This window comes from Ostrea edulis, chromosome 4 (genome assembly GCF_947568905.1).
Source record: "Ostrea edulis chromosome 4, xbOstEdul1.1, whole genome shotgun sequence".
NCBI lineage: Eukaryota > Metazoa > Mollusca > Bivalvia > Ostreida > Ostreidae > Ostrea > Ostrea edulis.
The window spans coordinates 66,570,317-66,588,973 of NC_079167.1; the positions used below are offsets into that span (position 1 = coordinate 66,570,317).

The 18,657-nt window shown below is 35.5% G+C and overlaps 2 protein-coding genes across 3 annotated transcripts in view; both read left to right on the forward strand.

Moving 5' to 3' along the window:
* The window catches only part of LOC125670866 (ubiquitin carboxyl-terminal hydrolase 14-like), a 13,291-nt gene extending 10,413 nt beyond the window's left edge, over positions 1-2,878 (forward strand). Inside the window, exons 17-19 of the mRNA XM_048906292.2 lie at positions 133-240; positions 537-611; positions 2,564-2,878. Coding sequence (XP_048762249.1) covers positions 133-240; positions 537-611; positions 2,564-2,637 — 257 coding nt within the window. The 3' untranslated portion in view covers positions 2,638-2,878. The remainder of the gene's footprint in view (positions 1-132; positions 241-536; positions 612-2,563) is intronic.
* Positions 2,879-8,569: 5,691 nt separating this feature from the next.
* LOC125670865 (uncharacterized) lies at positions 8,570-14,421 on the forward strand. 2 transcript variants are annotated; one of them, XM_048906290.2, is made up of 2 exons: positions 8,570-8,708; positions 9,842-14,421. In XM_048906290.2, the coding sequence occupies exon 2, from the start codon at positions 9,876-9,878 to the stop codon at positions 11,517-11,519; it is 1,644 nt and encodes a 547-aa protein (XP_048762247.1). In that variant the 5' UTR covers positions 8,570-8,708; positions 9,842-9,875; the 3' UTR covers positions 11,520-14,421. The 2 variants fall into 2 exon arrangements, with proteins under 2 accessions (XP_048762247.1, XP_048762248.1); XM_048906291.2 differs by having other exon boundaries at positions 8,613-9,000.
* The last annotated feature ends 4,236 nt before the right edge of the window (positions 14,422-18,657 follow it).

Genomic DNA, 18,657 nt, shown 5'->3' on the forward strand with positions numbered 1-18,657 from the left:
ACAGGAGATACCTCTTACTTATTGGTTATCAGTCTGACTTACGGTAATGTAACAAATCAAATCTTGGTTATAATGGTAAACCCTATGATTTGATAAATTTTCATGCTTAATGTGGTAATGCTGATGTTTCAGACTTAGGATCAAACAACAGTGGGTTTTATGAACTGCAAGCTGTGCTGACTCATAAAGGACGGTCTAGTTCTAGTGGACATTATGTTGCCTGGGTGAAAAAGAAAGGAGGTAAGCAGGGCTGCATTCAAGATAATCGTAGTGGCTCTGTAGAGCTTGGTAGCGCTACAATCTTGAACGATGTGCTTGGCTAGACCTACATAGTGATAACAAACGTTAATTCATACAGTGCGTTCAAAATACCTAGATATCTAGCCTAGCAGCTAGGCTAGCCGCTATGATCTTGAAAGCAGCCCAGAAATAAGTTGTAAATGGAGGTCACATGAAGTACAAGTATTTTAGAGTGTATGTGGAGATTTATTTGGGATTTAGATAACAATTGTATGATTATTTTTTGTGTATTTCAGAAGAGTGGGTTATGTTTGATGATGATAATGTAACGAATGTGACAGCTGAAGATGTGCTGAAATTGTCAGGAGGAGGTAACTCTTACAATATCTTTTATACAGTAATGCTAAATACAAGCTCTGACAGGATTTAAATGTCTGATGTCTCTAGGGATTTCTACTTAGAGTTGTCGTTTGTACTTCACACACACCTCCGTCAACATCTCAATTCAGAATTACAATTCCTTTTGCAGATGGCAGATTTTTCTTCTGCAATTTTTTAAATATAGTCAAATATTTGTATCTCAAAGTCTGGGAGTAGTTTGAGATATCCAAGAGTATTCAACAAAATTATGAGATATCCTTTGGTCCGAGATATCCAAACTTGTCATCTGATTTTGTTTCAGTGACTTCCCCTATGTTTGTATATGTTCATTTGATGCATACCACATGCACTATAAGTAAAAAATTCCATATTTTCTGATATTCATATTCTGATGCATTCATTCCCAAAAACTTTTTTATGTGCTAATCTTTGATTATGCCCCCCTTCAAAGAAGAGGGGCATATTGCTTTGCACCTGTCAGTCAGTCGGTTGACCACATGTTGTCCGCTCAATAACTTGAGAACCCTTTGCTTGACAGACATCAAACATGGTACACTGGTACATCTTCAGAAGAAGATGACCCCTATTGATTTTGAGGTCACATGGTCAAAGGTCAAGGGTCAAACTGGACAAAGGAATATACTGTCTGCTCAATATCTTGAGATCCCTTTGCTTGACAGATATCTAATTTGGTACACTGGTACATCTTCAGGAGAAGATGACCCCTATTGATTTTGAGGTCACATGGTCAAAGGTCAAGGGTCAAACTGGACAAAGGAATATACTGTCTGCTCAATATCTTGAGATCCCTTTGCTTGACAGATATCTAATTTGGTACACTGGTACATCTTCAGGAGAAGATGACCCCTATTGATTTTGAGGTCACATGGTCAAAGGTCAAGGGTCAAACTGGACAAAGAAATATACTGTCTGCTCAATATCTTGAGATCCCTTTGCTTGACAGACATCTAATTTGGTATACTGGTACATCTTCAGGAGAAGATGACCCCTATTGATTTTGAGGTCACATGGTCAAAGGTCAAGGGTTAAACTGGACATAGTAATATATTGTCTTCTATATTTTAAGAATTATTTGCTTGATTGACACCAAACTTGGTACACTGGTACATCATAGGAGTAGATAACCCCTATTGATTTTTAGGTCACATGGTCAATCCACTCTTGACATAGGATGATATTGTCTGTTCAATATTTTGAATTGATGATACTGCTATCAATTAAATGATGTGTGTGTATAACCCTTTTCAATTTGCACCATTTGAGGGGGGGGGGGGCATATGTGTTTTACCAACATCTCTTGTTATTACTTTATTCAATATTAATTCTCAAAATACCTCACTCTATCACACAAAATAATTATGTACCAGTAATAATTCAGCTTAAACTCAACAAAAAGTGATAAAAACTAAGCAGAATATTTCGTAACTATTGATTGGGTATGAAAGTGAAGAAAGCCTTAAACTGGCTTTTGTAAGAATCTTATAAAGTCTTGAGACATTGACAGAGATTTGAGGTATGAAAATGCCAACTCTTGGTAGAGATTGTCCAAATTCCAGGGGTGCATTTTACAAAAGAACTTACGACATTTTGGAATTCTCCCGTTTAATGCAAGATAATTCACTCCAATATAAAATAGTGAAGAAATAATGTTGAAAAATAAGTTTCAGAAACGTTTTAATTCCTTCATTCAAACTAATAACTGTGTGATACAATTTAAGACTTACGATTTTGTCGTAAGTTGTTTTGTAAAACGGGTCCCAGAACTTTTGTCCAATCCCATTTGTTCAGTTATTCCCATGAAATATGATTCATATTTTCAAAGCAAAAATGTCTGAGATATTGGGCAGAAAGTTGCACAATGTTTATGAATGTTTCTGTGGAGGGATTTGATAGACGCATGTAATGATATGAATGTTTTTAGGTGACTGGCATTCAGCATATGTTCTACTGTATGGACCAAGAGTATTAGAAGTTCCAGTGGATGAGGGAAGTTGATTTGACAAAAGCAGTGTGTCCTAACTTACTGCTCCTGGATTCATGTATACCGTCAATGGCAAAAAAAAGAAGCGCTTTATTTCTAATGAACACATGTGTACCTATCATTTCTTTAAATATTTTTTATGCAAAATAATAGAAAAGAAGATCCTGCCTGGCTAAAGGAAAGATCAGAAACTGCTGCTATAGTGGATATGTTTTAAATTTAGCATTACTGAACATTAAAATGAATTATCTGTTATGTGAACTTTTAAGCTTGTTTGTGATTTTGAGTTATCACACCATGAATTGTCCAAACTTAGTCTGTTGTGTGTGTGCCCCCCCCCCCCCCCCCCCCCCCCCCCCCCCCCCCCCTATATCCTTTCTTTTAATTTTGTAACCTTAATTAGGAAATTATTTTGCATAATTTATAGGAGTGATTAGTTGTTTACGTAGGAACATATTTTATCTTGGTAGCTTAGACTATGACCTTGGGTGGAGTCGGGCTGTTTACTTTCATGTGGAAAACACATGGATTTGAGGGTGATCTTGTTTGTGGGTGAAAATAATGAGAAAATGCCATGTGAGGTATTGAAGACAATACAGGTATCATAGAGCATTCCAATGGAGTTATATTTCATCAATTTAACTAAACGATTTTTTCCTGTCTATAGTATTATAGGGATGATACTTGAATTTTCCCTGTCTATAGTATTACAGGGGTGATACTTGAATTCTTTTGGGAAGAGAGATAACTCTTATCCTTTGCAGTTCCATATTCAAGTTAGTTTGAACAAAAAGAGAATATGAGAAATATTTTATTTAAGAAATGTTTTTGGTGATATATAAAATACCAGATAAGATTTAAGGAACTTTAGTGAAATATAAACCTGTATGTATTAATTATCATACAAAGCATAATGATGAACAGCCAAGTGCTCAGATTATGGAAATGAAAATTGATAGACAAGTAAATCTGATGTAACCAGAAAGGCTTTCAAAATAACAATTATATCAAATTGTCAATGACATAATTTTAACAAATCTGAATCTGCACTATGTCGGGAAGCTTTCATGTAAACCTTTCTGGCCCAGTGGTTTTTCAGATGATTTTTAAAGATTTTCCCTATATATTTGTATGTAAAATTTGGATCCCCTATTGTTGCCCCACCCTACCTACCCCTAGGGGGCTATGGTTTTAAGAAACTTGAATTTACACTATGTCAGGAAGCTTACATGTAAATGTAAACTTTTCTCTGGCCCAGTGGTTTTTCAGAAGAATTTTAAAGATTATCCTTATATATTTGTATGTAAAATTTTCATCCCTTATTGTTGCGCCATCCTATCCCCAGAGGCCATAATTGTAACAAACTTGAATCTGCACTGTCTGGAAGCTTTCATGTAAATCTTAGTACTTCTGGCCCAGTGGTTCTTTAGAAGAAGATTTCAAAAGATTTTTCCTATATATTTGTATGTAAAACTTTGATCCCCTATTGTGGCCCCATCCAACCCCCCTTCCCCCGGGGTCATGGTTTTAAGAAACTTGAATCTGCACTATATGTCAGGAAGTTTTCATGTAAATTTCAGCTCTTCTGGCTCAGTGTTCTTGAGAAGATTTTTAAATGACCCACCCTATTTTTGCATTTTTGTGATTATCTCTCCTTTGAAGGGGCATGACCCTTCATTTGAACAAACTTGAAATCCCTTCACCCAAGGATGCTTTGTACCAAGTTTGGTTGAAATTGACCCAATGGTTGTGGAGAAGAGTTTTAAAAGTCATTAATGTATTTTCACTATTTTGCTATTATCTCCCCTTTGAAAGGGGTGTGGTCCTTAATTTGAACAAACCCCCTTCGCCCAATGATGTTTTGTACCAGGTTTCGTTGAAATTGGCCCTGTGGTTCTGGTTTTTAAAAGTTGCTAAATAAATATATTTTAACTATTTTGCAATTATCTCCCCATGGAGAAGGGCGTGACCCTTCATTTGAACGAACTTAAATCCGCTTCACTCAAGGATGCTTTGTGCCAAATTTGGTTTTAATTGATTCAGTGATTCTAGGAAATATTTTTAAAACTCACCAATGTATTTTCACCATTTTGCTGTTATCTCCCCATGGAAAAAGGCATGGTTCTTCATTTGAACAAACTTGAATCCCCTTCACCCAAGGATGTTTTGTGCCAAGTTTTGTTGAAATACGCAAGTTCCGAGTTACCCAAAAGTTATTTCCCTTTGTCGAACTCTTTCGCATTTTATGACGTATTGTGGGTACACAATGTATACATTATATCGTAGACTGGCATTGTACATAACGATTACGTACGATAAATGTAATAAAAGCGTAACTTTTGTTTATATCAATCACTGGTACGCATATTCTGGCCATATCAAGCATAATTTGTTGGAATAAGATCATCAAATTGGCTATTGAATCATTATTCGTTTATTCTTCTACATGAGTGACGCTTTTATCAAAGAAAGATGGCAATTAACAATATTTGTTTGAGCCATTTTGTTATCCAATACTCATAAACATACTAAAGTTGCCTTTTCCCTGAGATAGGATGGTCTCAGAAACTCTGGATATCATCTTTTAAGAAAAAATACAACGATAATAATTAGCAAATGTACCCACTGTCATCATATTTACGTCATAATTTACGGAAGAGTTCGACAAAGGGAAATAACTCTTGGGGAACTCGGAACTTCCGTATTGGCCCAGTGGTTCTGGTGAAGAATATTTTTAAAAATTGATAATGCATTTTCACTATTTTGCTATTATCTCCCCTTGGAGAAGGGTGTGGCCCTTCATTTGAACAAACTTGAATCCTCTGCACCCAATGATGCTTTGTGCCAAGTTTCGTTGAAATTGGTCCCGTGGTTCTGGAGAAGAAGATGAAAATGTGAAAAGTTAACGACGACAACGGAAAAAATTCGATCAGAAAAGCTCACTTAAGCCTTCGGCTCAGGTGAGCTATAATATTCTAAAGGTATAATAATGCGAATCAAAGGCTTTATAACGCAAAATAAAGGTATGATAATGCGTAGCAAAGGCGTATGGAACGCCAAATTAACATAAACTCAAATAATTGAAGATATCTTCAATTATTTGAAGATATCATCAATTCATTTGATGCGCGCAACAATTTAATTAAAGATCTCTTCAAATAATTAATGATATCTTCAATTCTGAATTATTACGCGCATTAAATGAATTGATGATAGCATTAATTCTTCTGCTGAATTGATGCGCGCTTTAATTGAATTAATGATCTCTTCAAATGAATTAATGATATCAACAATTGAATTGATGCGCGCTACAATTCAATTGAAGAGAGCAATAATTGATATAATGCGCGTATTAAATCAATTGATGAGAGCAATAATTGAATTGATGCGCGCATTAATTCATTTGATGAGAGCAATAATGGATTTAATGCGCGCATTAATTCAATTATTGCTCTCTTCAATTGAATTAATAATATCTTTAATTCATTTGAAGAGAGCAATAATTCTTTTAGAGAGAGCAACTAAATAATTAAAGATATCTTCAATTCGACATATCCACAATTGAATTAATGATCTCTTTAATTGAATTGTTGCCCTCTTTAAAAGAATTGATGCGCGCATTAATTCCTTATACAAAAGCATTGTAAATAATTAAAGATATTTTCAATTGAATTAAAGAGATCATCAAATTATTCATACCGAGCTCTAAATCAATTATTGCGAGCAATATTTCTACGAAATTAATGCTCTCATCAATTGAATTGAAGAGAGCAATATTTGAATTAATGCGCGCATCAAATCTATTATTATTGCTCTCATTAATTCAATTGATGCTCTCATCAATTGAATTGAAGAGAGCAATAATTGAATTAATGCGCGCATTAAATCAATTATTGCTCTCATTAATTCAATTGATGCGCGCATTAATTCAATTGATGAGAGCAATGATTGAATTGAAGCGCGCATTAATTGATTTGATGAGAGCAATAATTGATTTAATGCGCGCATTAATTCAATTAAAGAGAGCAATAATTGAATTGATGATATCTTCAAATAATTGAAGATATCTTCAATTATTTGAGTTTATGTTAATTTGGCGCTCCATAAAGGCGTTAAATAATGCAAAACAATTAAGGCAGTAGGAAAGAAGAGCAAAGATTTAGAATTAACTTTTGATCTAGGCGAAACTACTCTATGCAGTGAATCTGAGGTTAAACTATTAGGGATGACCATAGATTACCAATTAAATTTCAACTCCCATATTACTGACATCTGAAGGAAGGCAGCTAGGCAATTAAATGTGTTAAAAAGAATAGGACACAATCTTAATCGTCTAAGTAAACTCACAATTTACCGTTCCTTTATTTTATCAAATTTTAGCTACTGCCCCCTTACCTGGCACTTCTGCTCGGAGAAGAATACCACAAAAATGGAAAACCTACAGAAAAGGGCCCTTCGTTTCATATATAATGATTATGTTTCTACATATGATGAATTGCTTCATAAATCTCTTCTTCCAACCTTAAAAGTAAGGCTTATGCGCACACTGGCTATAGAAACTTATAAAATTATAAACAAATCCAGCCCTCTGTTTCTTCATGACATCATTGCATTTAAAGATCACTCTTACAGTTTTAGATACACAAACACTGCCATTGTGCCCAGTGTCAGGACAACCAGGTATGGGTTGCAATCCTTTAGGTACAGTGCTCCTAAGATCTGGAACTCTTTGCCAAATGAAGCTAGGCATCTTACCACCTTAAATCAATTTAAAAGTTTTATTTCCACTTGGTCTGGCCCCACATGTAAGTGTAAATCATGCAGATCTTAGGTCCATTGTACGTAGCTTTATATGTTGCTTCTGCTCTTTTTATCTATGCAGCGTTTATGTGTGTGTCTGCATGGCTCAATAGACCTTTCTTTTCTATTTTTACTTTTATTATTTATTTTTTAGTAAATTCCATCAGCAATGAAATTTTAAATATTTATATGATTAATTTACTACCATCATTTATTTTAATTATATTTAAATTATTTTCAAAAACTCTTATACTATACAGCTTTTACTTGAAACAGCAAACATAGCTAATTGGTTTGAAATTTAATGATGGTTTTTATTCATATGCTCTTGCTTGTTATATTTTATTTCTTCCTCGTAGTCTTATGCTTTCGTATCTGTATATTCTTGCATGAAAGTTTTCTTTTATTTTGTATTCTTTTGTTAATCTGTGATATGTCTGTGTATATGTGTACATGCATGCTATGTGTCTTTGTCCTTGATATACTTGAATGTGATAGTCGGTTAAAAAGCTCTACAGAGCTTGTGTTTGACATGTTGAATGTATATAGTGCCGACTTTAAATAAAATTTACTTTACTTTACTTTAAGGCGTATTAATTTAACGTGAAAGAACGCGAAAGAAAGGCGTAATAATGCGAAACAAAGGTGTATTATCGCGAAAGAAAAGCGTGATAACGTGGATGAAAAGCGTGATCTCGAGAAAGAAAGGCATACTATTTTTTTTTTTATTGATCCTAATCGGCTTTCGTATAATATATATCACACGAAAGCTGATGCTAATTAGTGTCATTCCACCTCTAAATAGACAGGAACAAGGTATTGATAGGACCATTCTCCTTGTCCGAACAAATTGTATTTTTTAAACATTTGCAGTCATCCGATTGAATATTTAAACAGATTTTGAGATTCAAACGAAGCACTTCAGTCTACCCGTGACTGATCTCGTCCTTTAATAATTAAAGGCCGTGGATGTCCGACGATGCAATGTACATGTAGGCCTTGCAGATGACTTCTGGAGAACTCGTACCTAGGAGAACTCGTACCCACACTTTCATTTGGTAAAATGACAAAGTTTTTGTCCAGGAGAACTCGTACCCACATATAGATGAGTACGAGTTCTCCAGGAGAACTCGTACCCAAAATTCTGGGTACGAGTTCTCCTGGGTACGAGTTCTCCTGATACCTTGCAGAATACCGCCCTTGGCGAAATGCATGTCGGGTATTTTTAGGCTTTTACCACTTCCAACTTTGAAAGGGATTAGTGCAAATTTTGGAAGATAAGATGGTAAGATGGAATTGGACAATAATTTCATTACATATCCTTAATGTAAACGTACGGTTACTAGGCTACAGTACTTCCGGGAGACCTGACGAGTATATCTGCAGTTTCGTTTTAGTCAGACACAAATATTAGCTTTAAAATAGTACAGTTTTATAATTCCTTCAAGTTTTCATTGGCCCCTAAACGCGATAGATTAATATTACATCTCTTTCGTCTGAATGATTAGAATTGGTTCGTTATAAATCAAAAAGAAAGTTGGGATAATTTTATGCTCTTTGGAATTTTGAGCGAAAACGTAAGTAGGGACATATTTCGTTTTGAGACTTTCTTTACATGTATATGTGCATTTTGAAATTAACACTTTCTTGATATTCAAGTTACTTTTTTCAGAATTCTGCACAGAAATGTTCTAAAAAAGTTTAATTTTGCAAAAAAAACCAAAACACTTACGATGCATTTTATCATCAGAAAAATAACTGAATTTTTCACTTTAACATCCTTTTAAAACAGTTTGTATTTTGTGAACACAATGCAACATTTTAAAAATGATTTAAGGTATTCAATGTATAATGACCATATTTCATATCTAATAAATGGATGGTGGAATATTTGTAATCATGGTATCATTTTGAAGGGTCCATCAAATGAAAATAATCCACCATAGGAATTTTCAAAATTTTGTTTACTGTCTGATTTATTGCACCTAGAATTTAACATCATTTACCAGTCATGTGAATTTCATCTGCTTCACTTTCATCATTATTTAATAATAAACTTTTATGTTGATCTAAATCCTTCAAAATTGTTCATTATCCTTTCATTATACATGGAATATCTTAAGCCATACACAAATTCATTTCATCCTATATTTTGGCAAGGGATTTTCACCGGGCTTTTTCAGACCTAAAATCAGTGCTTTTTTAGTCTAAGAGCACACTGATATACCGGTTTATACTTTCCCAAGTCTAAGAGCACACTGATATACCGGTTTATACTTTCCCAGTATTTACAGCTGTACATAGTGCCAGGAGATTGGATATCTAAAAAAAGACTGCCATTTGAAAAGTCAAATTAAGGATTTTTTTCAGGTGATATCAGATATGTAATACCCTAAATGGAATATTTATTCTTCATAGAATGCCATGAGAGACTGCTGCTAGAGATGAAACAATGGCGACACAGGCTCAAGATGTCATTTACTGCGACTCCTGCTCGACAGCAGCTGCAGAAGTCCACTGTGATTCCTGTCAAGTGAAAATGTGTAGACCGTGTTCTGGGCATCACGTGTCCAATAGTCATTCCAGAAAACACGAAATCGTACCATATACTTCAAGAAAAATAAAACACAAAGAGGCGAAATGTGACCTTCACTCCGGACAAATCTGTGAACTACATTGCGAAGATTGCAATATCCCCATATGCAGCAAATGTGTATTATCTAAGTTGCACAACCAACATGAAATCAAAGAGTTATCAGAATACTTTGATGGAAAAAAACGTGATCTAATAAAAGACACTAGTTTCATGGAAAATGAAATTATGCAACATTATGACAGCGCCCTTTCCAAAATGAAAGAAGAAGCAGAGGAGTTATCAAGAAGTCACGAGATGTTGGAAGTTGGTATTCAAGAGCAAGGAAAACGATTGCATCAGGAAGTTGATGTTGCGATCAAGAGAGAGCTATCATTAGCCAGAAATATGAAAAGCGAAGATATGGCTGCCATGAAAGATAGTGTATCCCATATGGAGGATCTTCGCTCTTCGTTGCAACAGGAAATCGAGAGAAACAAGAAAATTGTGAAGTCAGGCGACTATTCTAAAATTGTTTCTTTCAGATCAGCAGTTGACAAGTTCAAATTCATGCCACCAAGACCGGCATTGTCTAAACCTGTTTTCAAGGCTTCAGAGATTAAAAAGAAAACAATCAGACAACAGGTAGGAGAAATACAATCATCCCCAAAATCAGAAACGCCGGGATATCAAATTAGGGAAGATCAGGGCAAGAGGACGGCCTTGCTAAAAGAAGCCGGGGTCGTTACAGAAGTGGACACAGAGTTTGAAGAGCTTTGGCGAATCGCCTTCCTTCACCCTGGTCAACTTTGGTGTAGTGGCGATGATAGTTCAGTGAAGAAAATTGATTTGAAAGGGTCAGTATTGCAAGTCCTTGCAGAATCTTGTGAATTTCATCCTCAGGACATATCCGTGTCGCCTGAAGGAGCATTGTTCTATACAGATGTTGATAGCCACTCCGTGTACATCGTCCGGAAGAAAGAGAGGAATGAATTGTCCTTAAAATTGTCCGGGTGGAAGCCATGGAGTATCTGCGCATGTTCGATGGAAAACATACTTGTTGCATTAAAAAATGATTCATATACTGAAGCAAAAGTCGTAAGATATGTCAAGGGCAAAGAGAAGCAAACAATTCAGTTTGATGACAATGGTCAAGCTCTTTACTCCCCAGAACGTAGCCTGATGTTTGTAGCAGAAAACCAGAACAACAAAGACATTATCGTCTCCGACAAAGCATGGAAGCAACTTGTGGTGGTGAATAAATCGGGCAAATTCAGGTTTAGATACCCAGAAGGGAAGAGTTTCGTACCCAGATGTGTAACCACAGACACTGGCGGAAGAATATTGGTCACAGATGGCGAAAACAATAGAATTCATATTATAGATGCGGATGGAAAATTCATATCCTACATAGACAACTGCTCTCTTAATGTGCCAGTTAGCCTTACAATCGACAATGACAACACACTCTGGGTTGGAGAATTTTACTCTGGCAAAATAAAAGGCATTCGGTATTTACAATAGATTACATGTGAAAGTACATTGGGTCACATTCCAAGCATATTTGCATAGAAAACATTGTCTGAATCTTGTTTGAAAAAAAAGTCTATAATGATGCCAAAAAACACGGAATTCTATATCCACTGGAGTGTCTTCTAGGTGTCGTCAAATACATTTTTTGCGAATTTATTTGAAATTGAAGTTAGTTTGACGAATTTATATATACATATTCTTTATTAAGAATAAGCGTAAACCCCTTAAAATCTTCTAGAGAATCGAGAAATTGTAATGTCTACACCCCTTATTTAAAATCAGCTTTAATCAGCATGAAATCAAAGTTTACTTCATATCATTTTGGAAAGGTGCGGTGTATAAGTTGGAAGATATCATTAAAGAATTTTAGTGCGTTACATAATTGCTTTGGAAGAGGAAAATGAATCACAAAACCATTGTGAACACGGTACTTGGAACTACTTGAGTGAATATTTACCTTATAATGTTCCATCTCTAACATTGTTTCAGCATACCACTGAACAAGAACTCAAATCTATCATATGAAAACTCCCAATATACCATGTGAATTCGACCCTATTACCGCGTCTCTTGTCAAAAAGTATATTGAACCATTGCTTCCCTTGATCACCAGGATAGTCAACTCTTCTAAGTGTTTCCTTCTTTTTTTAAAGGAGGCGCTTTTTCGACCTCTTCTAAAGAAACCTGGACTTGACAAAGAGGTTTTGAAAAAATATCACCCAATCTCCAATCTATCGTTTCGAGGAGAAAGTTGTGGCCAGTAGAATGGATAGTAACCTTGACTCATATTTTTTACCGGATCCACTCCAATAAACATACCGTGCTCAATATTCTAAGGAAACCGCTCTCGTTAAAGTATATAACGATATCATGTCGGCGCTCGATCAACAATCAACGGCAGTCCTTGTCCTTCTTGACTTGTCAGCATCCTTCTATGGTATCGGCCATGAAATTCTACTTCAACACATTTCCCTATCCTCTGGAGTTAAATGAATGGATAAGATCCTATTTATAAGATAGCCACCAGTGTGTTATCATTGGACCCATTAGGTCAGATACCCGTCAGTTACCTTTTGGTGTTCCCCAGGGATGTGTTTTTGGACCCAAATTATTCTGTATTTTCACTAGACCCATAGGAACAATATGTCATTGCCATGATATGAAGCATCATTTCTATGCAGAAGAAGATTTACAAGTCTACATGGTAATCAGACCAGAAGAAAAGTGGGTAAACTATGTATCTCGCATGGAATCCTGCATCATAAACATACATTGTAGGATCTTTGATGACATCGAACCTTAATTCAAGACAAGACAGAACAAATTCTATTTTCAACATAAGAAAACATAGTGCCCCTACGCTACAGGTCAAAAGTACAACACGTGTGAAAAATTTAGGCTTATTTTTCGATCAACATTTTGCAATGGAAATCAGTCGTCAAATTATGTCATAATTAAATCTTTAACATCGGGCGGATAAGACCCTACTTAACAAATGAAGCTTGCAAACCCCTGGTAAACTCCTTTGTAACATCTAAACTTGGAAACTGTCTTTATTTCGGAGTTGGGGGGGGGGGGATTATTGAACCGGCTGCCACGGGTGCAGAATATTGTTGCTCGTCTAGTTACTAGGTCGCAGAAACGGGATCACATTTCCGATTCTGGCGGAACTTCATTGGCTTCCCATCCATTACCGACCCCAATACAATATTTTTACCTATACATATTCTTCCTTCCACGGATCTGCGCCCTCATGCATCCCAAGTCTTTTAAATGAATACAAGCCAAGTCGATCGTTACGATCTGAATCGAAGTCACGAATTGAAGTGCCAAAAATCGGACCAACAAAATACGGACAACGCTGATTCAGCTACGCCGCAGCACATCTCTGGAATGACCTTCCAGATGACGTCAAGAAGTCAACATCTTTTGAATTTTTTAAAACACGCCTTAAACGCACTTTTATGAATTAGCTTTTAGATTCTAACATGTATAAACTGTTTTGATTATCAAACACCCATATAAAAAGCCCCTTGAACTATCGATCTTAATTATAATGTTTTATTTTGATAATTTACAGATGTAGATCTTGGGTCATATTGTCGTTTAATTCTATGTAATTATGTTTTGTTATCGCATTCCTTTTCTTACCCTTGTAAAGCGCCATTGAGTAATTTGTTTTATGTAAGGCGTTATATAATTTTTTTTATCATTAAATTAAGGTTTGGTGACAATACGTACTAATACAGCTTTACGGAATTTTAAATACAATCGATCGTTGATAATTCTTTTTATCCTGGTATTTTTTTTTTTCATAATGTTTTGATGCGGATCCAATTGTTCAAATTCCAAGTTAGATAACTTCGAAATTTCTGAAATGTGCGTCTGCCTGTATGAAGTAGCATTTGCTTTTCAATTTTTTCCCCACTCATATGGAGACGCAAGTAAGATAACAAGTAAGATAATTTTTCACTCATATAGAGACGCTTACATTTCCGGTGAAGGGCTGCAAAATTAGGCAAACATTTAAACATTGTATATTTCATCATCACTTTATCATATGTTATACTCTGCAGTAGATGTATTATGTTCATATAAGTATATGTTGTGAAACTTGAGATATTATATTTATAAGACTATAAGATATGAAAACTTTGAACTTTGAACGATGAAAAACATGAATGTAACGTATTTTTGCGATTTTGAATTCTATATATTTTTGAATTCTATATATTTTTGAATTCTATATATTTTTGAATTCGAATGTTTTATTTAGAATTTTGTCATTTGATATAGAATTGACATACTTTTATTAGAAGTAGCTTTCTTTTTAAAACCCTCTGTTTAGATACAATACGTAAAATTATAATAATAAAATAGATTGTCAAAACACTTTTCTTTCAGTTCTCTTGTCAGTATTTCAAATTAGCTCGACATTCGTTCCCCTCTCTTTTAAGTATCATGCATGAAAAGGTGAAGATAACGAACAGTGATCGATCTCATAACTCCTATAAGGAATACAAAATTAAAAGTTGATCAAAGTAGGATCCCTGGACAGGTGGGATCAGGTGCTTAGGAGGAATAAGCATTCCCTGTCGACCGATCACACACGCTGTGAGGCCTATATATTGATCAGGTAAATGCAGTAATCCGTAGTCAAAAACAGTATGTAAGAACGACCTAACAATGTGGTTTGAAGCACGTCAGATAGCATTTTACCCTATTGGCAAACTAGATCGTTATAAAGACCTTAGAATTTTCGAAATTCTGACTTTTAACAAGACTGTAGAAACCTTTGTAGCATCAGCTTTTTGTGGGTAGCCTGCCTCAATTTAAAAAGTGATCATACGCAGAAATAGCTCTTGCGTATCGAATCAATTGGGAGACACAAACACTATATAGGCGATAATGGAATATTACTATATAAAAATGGAAGTTCACGATGGAGAAGCTGAAGTCATTCCATTTGTCATAACGTAGAATTTATAGTTTGCCGTTAACATATTAGGTCAATAAAATATTAGAAGTACAAAGCAGATGTGAAAGACTCTGGTATTTTTATTCCAGATTATTTTATTGTCTGGAGTACATGAAATCAGTATAACGACGGTAGAATTTGCGAATTGCTGATTTTAAACGAGACTGTTGGAACCTCTGCACCATCAACTTGTTTACAAACTTGTAAGCAGATCAAGCTCTTGAGTATCGAATCAGTTGAGAGACGTAAACACCATTTGCATACGTTATAACGATCTAGTTCGTCAATACAACCTATCATTGGATCAAATGCTGTCTGACGTGTTTCATACCGATTGTTAGGCCGTTCTTGGCACACTGATTTTGACTACGAATAACTCCGTTTACCTTATCAGGATATAGAGCTCACGGCGGGTGTGACCGGTCGACAGGGAATGTTTTCTCCTCCTAGGCACCTGGTCCCACCTCTGGTGTGTTCAGGGGTCCGTGTTTGCCCAACTATCTATTTTGCATTGCTTATATGAGTTATGATATTGATCACTGTTCGTTATCTTCACCTTTCATGAAGGTGATAATGGAATATTTCTACATAAATATGGAGAATCTGAAATCATCCCGTTTATCATAAAGTTGAATTGTCAGTTTGCCGTTAATGTCCTTTTTCAATAAAAAGAGAAATAAGTTTTCATTGTCACTTTTAGGGGATGTTGTGTAAGACATTCTAATTGATTGAAGTTTTATGTTTAAACGCTATAAAGATGACGTAACTCTTGGTTTTTATGGTCGTTGCAATGATTTAGTTTGTCAATGCAATCTATCATCGGGTCAAATGTGATGTGTTTCATACCGATTGTTATCTTGGCACACTGATTTTGTCTACTGGATACTCCGTTTACCTGACCAAGACATTGGGCTCACGGCGGTCGACAAGGGATGCTTATTCCCCGTAGACACCTGATCCCACCTCTGGTGTGTCCAGGGGTCCGTGTTTGCCCAACTCTTTATTTGTATACGTTCGTTATCTTCACCTACCACAATTCAAAACCCGAATGTATAAACTTATGTATATGTAATCAAAGCAATGAGATAAAACAAAAAATTAGTATATTCATGGTACTTTCAATAAGACATCTGCAATAACATTGTCTTTGCCTTTGATATGTTTTATAACAATATCATACTATTTGTAATGATATACTCCATCTTGTGAGTCTTTGATTCTTATTTGACTTTCATGCAAACCAATTAGGGGATTATGATCTGTGTAAACAAGAATTGGATGCACAGTATAAAAAAATAAACATCAAAATGTTGTAAAGCTAGCAACCAAGCAAGACACTCTTTTTCAATGGTAGAATAATTCTGCTGAAATTTTGTTTCTTTGAAATTAGGCGGGAAAATGATAGTCCTGGGGGTCCACTTTCTTGTCTGCATACTCCTTTAGTGGACTCTTCAAAGATTAATTTGTTATTAACACTCATTATCCCCCTATGTGATGTAACGTCAGGAACTTTCAGGTGAGCTCAATTGCCTTCAAGTAAGAAACTCGGTAATTAAAAAATTGTTGATTAATTGTTTGAAAAATTATCCAGTTTGATTTATTATGTGTTATTTTTTAGTATTCCGTTTGAGTACTCGCAGTACTTTGATGAACTTTCTTACTGGCTGCTAGTTTCTATGGCCTTATTGGCTGTTGGTTAGTGGCTGCTAGCTTCGGTGTAGTTGTAAATTGGTATAAGATAATCTCAAACCAAAATGAAATATTGGTATGACTAAGTTGCATGGATCAGTTTATAAACCAGGTGATAAAATTACTGTTTTTAACCTGTTCCTGGTCATTTTTACAGGCCAGATATTATGGTCCTTACGAAATTGAAGGCAAGCTTAGTAGTAGTGTAAACTAAATATTTCGAATTTCCGAAATTTCGGCTTGAGCATCACTGAAGAGACATTATTTGTCGAAATGCGCATATGGTGCATCAAAATTGGTGTCGTATAAGTTTTACATTATGACCTCTGGGTCAAGGCCTCTGCTGGTGGACTGTTAGTCCCCGAGGGTCTCTACAGCCCAGTACCTAAGAACTTGCTGGAAGGTTACTGGCAAGTACCGATTGAAAGAGCCAAAGACATTTCTGACTTCCGATTATATGTTTTAATACAAAGTGATGCCTTTTGGCATGAAAAATATTCCAGTGAAATTTCAGAGGATGATTTCCCTTTTTCATGATCTTCAAGGATATGAAGTTTACATTAATGATGCAATAATTTGTATCAAAACATGGGACAAACATCTCCGAAACCATGCGTGCGTAGGTCAAGTTTATGTTACACCTATACACAGCAATCTCTACCCAGAGTTATCGTTCCTTACACTCGCATATATATCTGTTAACGTCTCAAAATAAGCAATGTTATTCCATATGTAAATCCACTATTTTACGGCTAATAAAACTAAGAACTACTTTATAAAATATTGGGAAAATGTAGGACAAGAAACTATTTGTAAATTTTCCCCATTACTATATATTCTTCATGTACCTATGTATAGGTCTGGTGCAATAGAACAACCCAATATCCACGTTTCAACCCAAATCAATGCTTCTTGTGTCACAAAAAGACTTGACATCTGTTCAGTATTTATTTATTCATGTATATTTTTATAACTGAAGTCAAAACCAACTTTATTTGAGCATATGTGCCATTTTACAAAAATCTTTTAAAACCCTTGAGACGTTGACAGAGATGCAAGTGAGAGCAAGGAACGACAACTCTGGGTAGAGATGACAATACACACATGTATATTATGGCTAAACTGTAAACTAAATAAAGTTCTCGATTCTTACAAACAAGAAACTCAATTAGAGGTTTGGGTATGACTGTTTTTTGTTACACAGTCGTTTGTCCAAATTTCCCCCCAATAGCTATGGTTCACTTCCCAACCTCTGCAAAGAGGGTGAAATTAGAATGCACAGATGACTGTGAATCATTTTATAAAATCAATCTCCCCTCTTGAGCAGTCCATTTTTCCAGCTCCAGATTAAGCTTTCTATTGACGTAGTAGGAGTCGGTGCTGCTTTGTTTCAAGAAAATAGTGACTTTTGTGTTACTTTTCAGTATTCCGTCTGAGTATTCGTAGTACTTTGATAAACTTTCTTATTGGCTTCTGGCTTCTATCTATGACCTTATTGGCTGCTGGTTAGTGGCTGCTAGTTTCTATGGCCTTATTGGCTGCTGGTTAGTGGCTGCTAGTTTCTATGGCCTTATTGACTGCTGGTTAGTGGCTGCTAGTTTCTATGGCCTTATTGGCTGCTGGTTAGTGGCTGCTAGTTTCAGCCTAGTAACCACTGAGAATAGTCCCGACGAGCCCCCTACACTATCAACCTGTTTGGCAGTAGCCAGTATAAGTAACTAGCTACCGAAATCATGATTTGTGATTGGCAGATTCTGATGGATCACAAACAGAGTACATGTATATAACCCTGTTCTCTGTTTCCATGGACACGCTAATAATCTTATTCTAGATGTATCTTGAAATGTGCATGTGCATGTATTATGTTCATGTGAACTTCTCTCATTGGTAATTGTAATCATAGAGTAACTTAAAAATCTTGCCTTTATTATCTTCCTAAAGAAGTTGGTTTCTAATACTTAT

What these genes read in the sequence shown, in the direction of transcription:
- LOC125670865 (XM_048906290.2), top strand. Translation starts at nt 9,876, where the DNA reads ATGGCGACACAGGCTCAAGATGTCATTTACTGCGACTCCTGCTCGACA.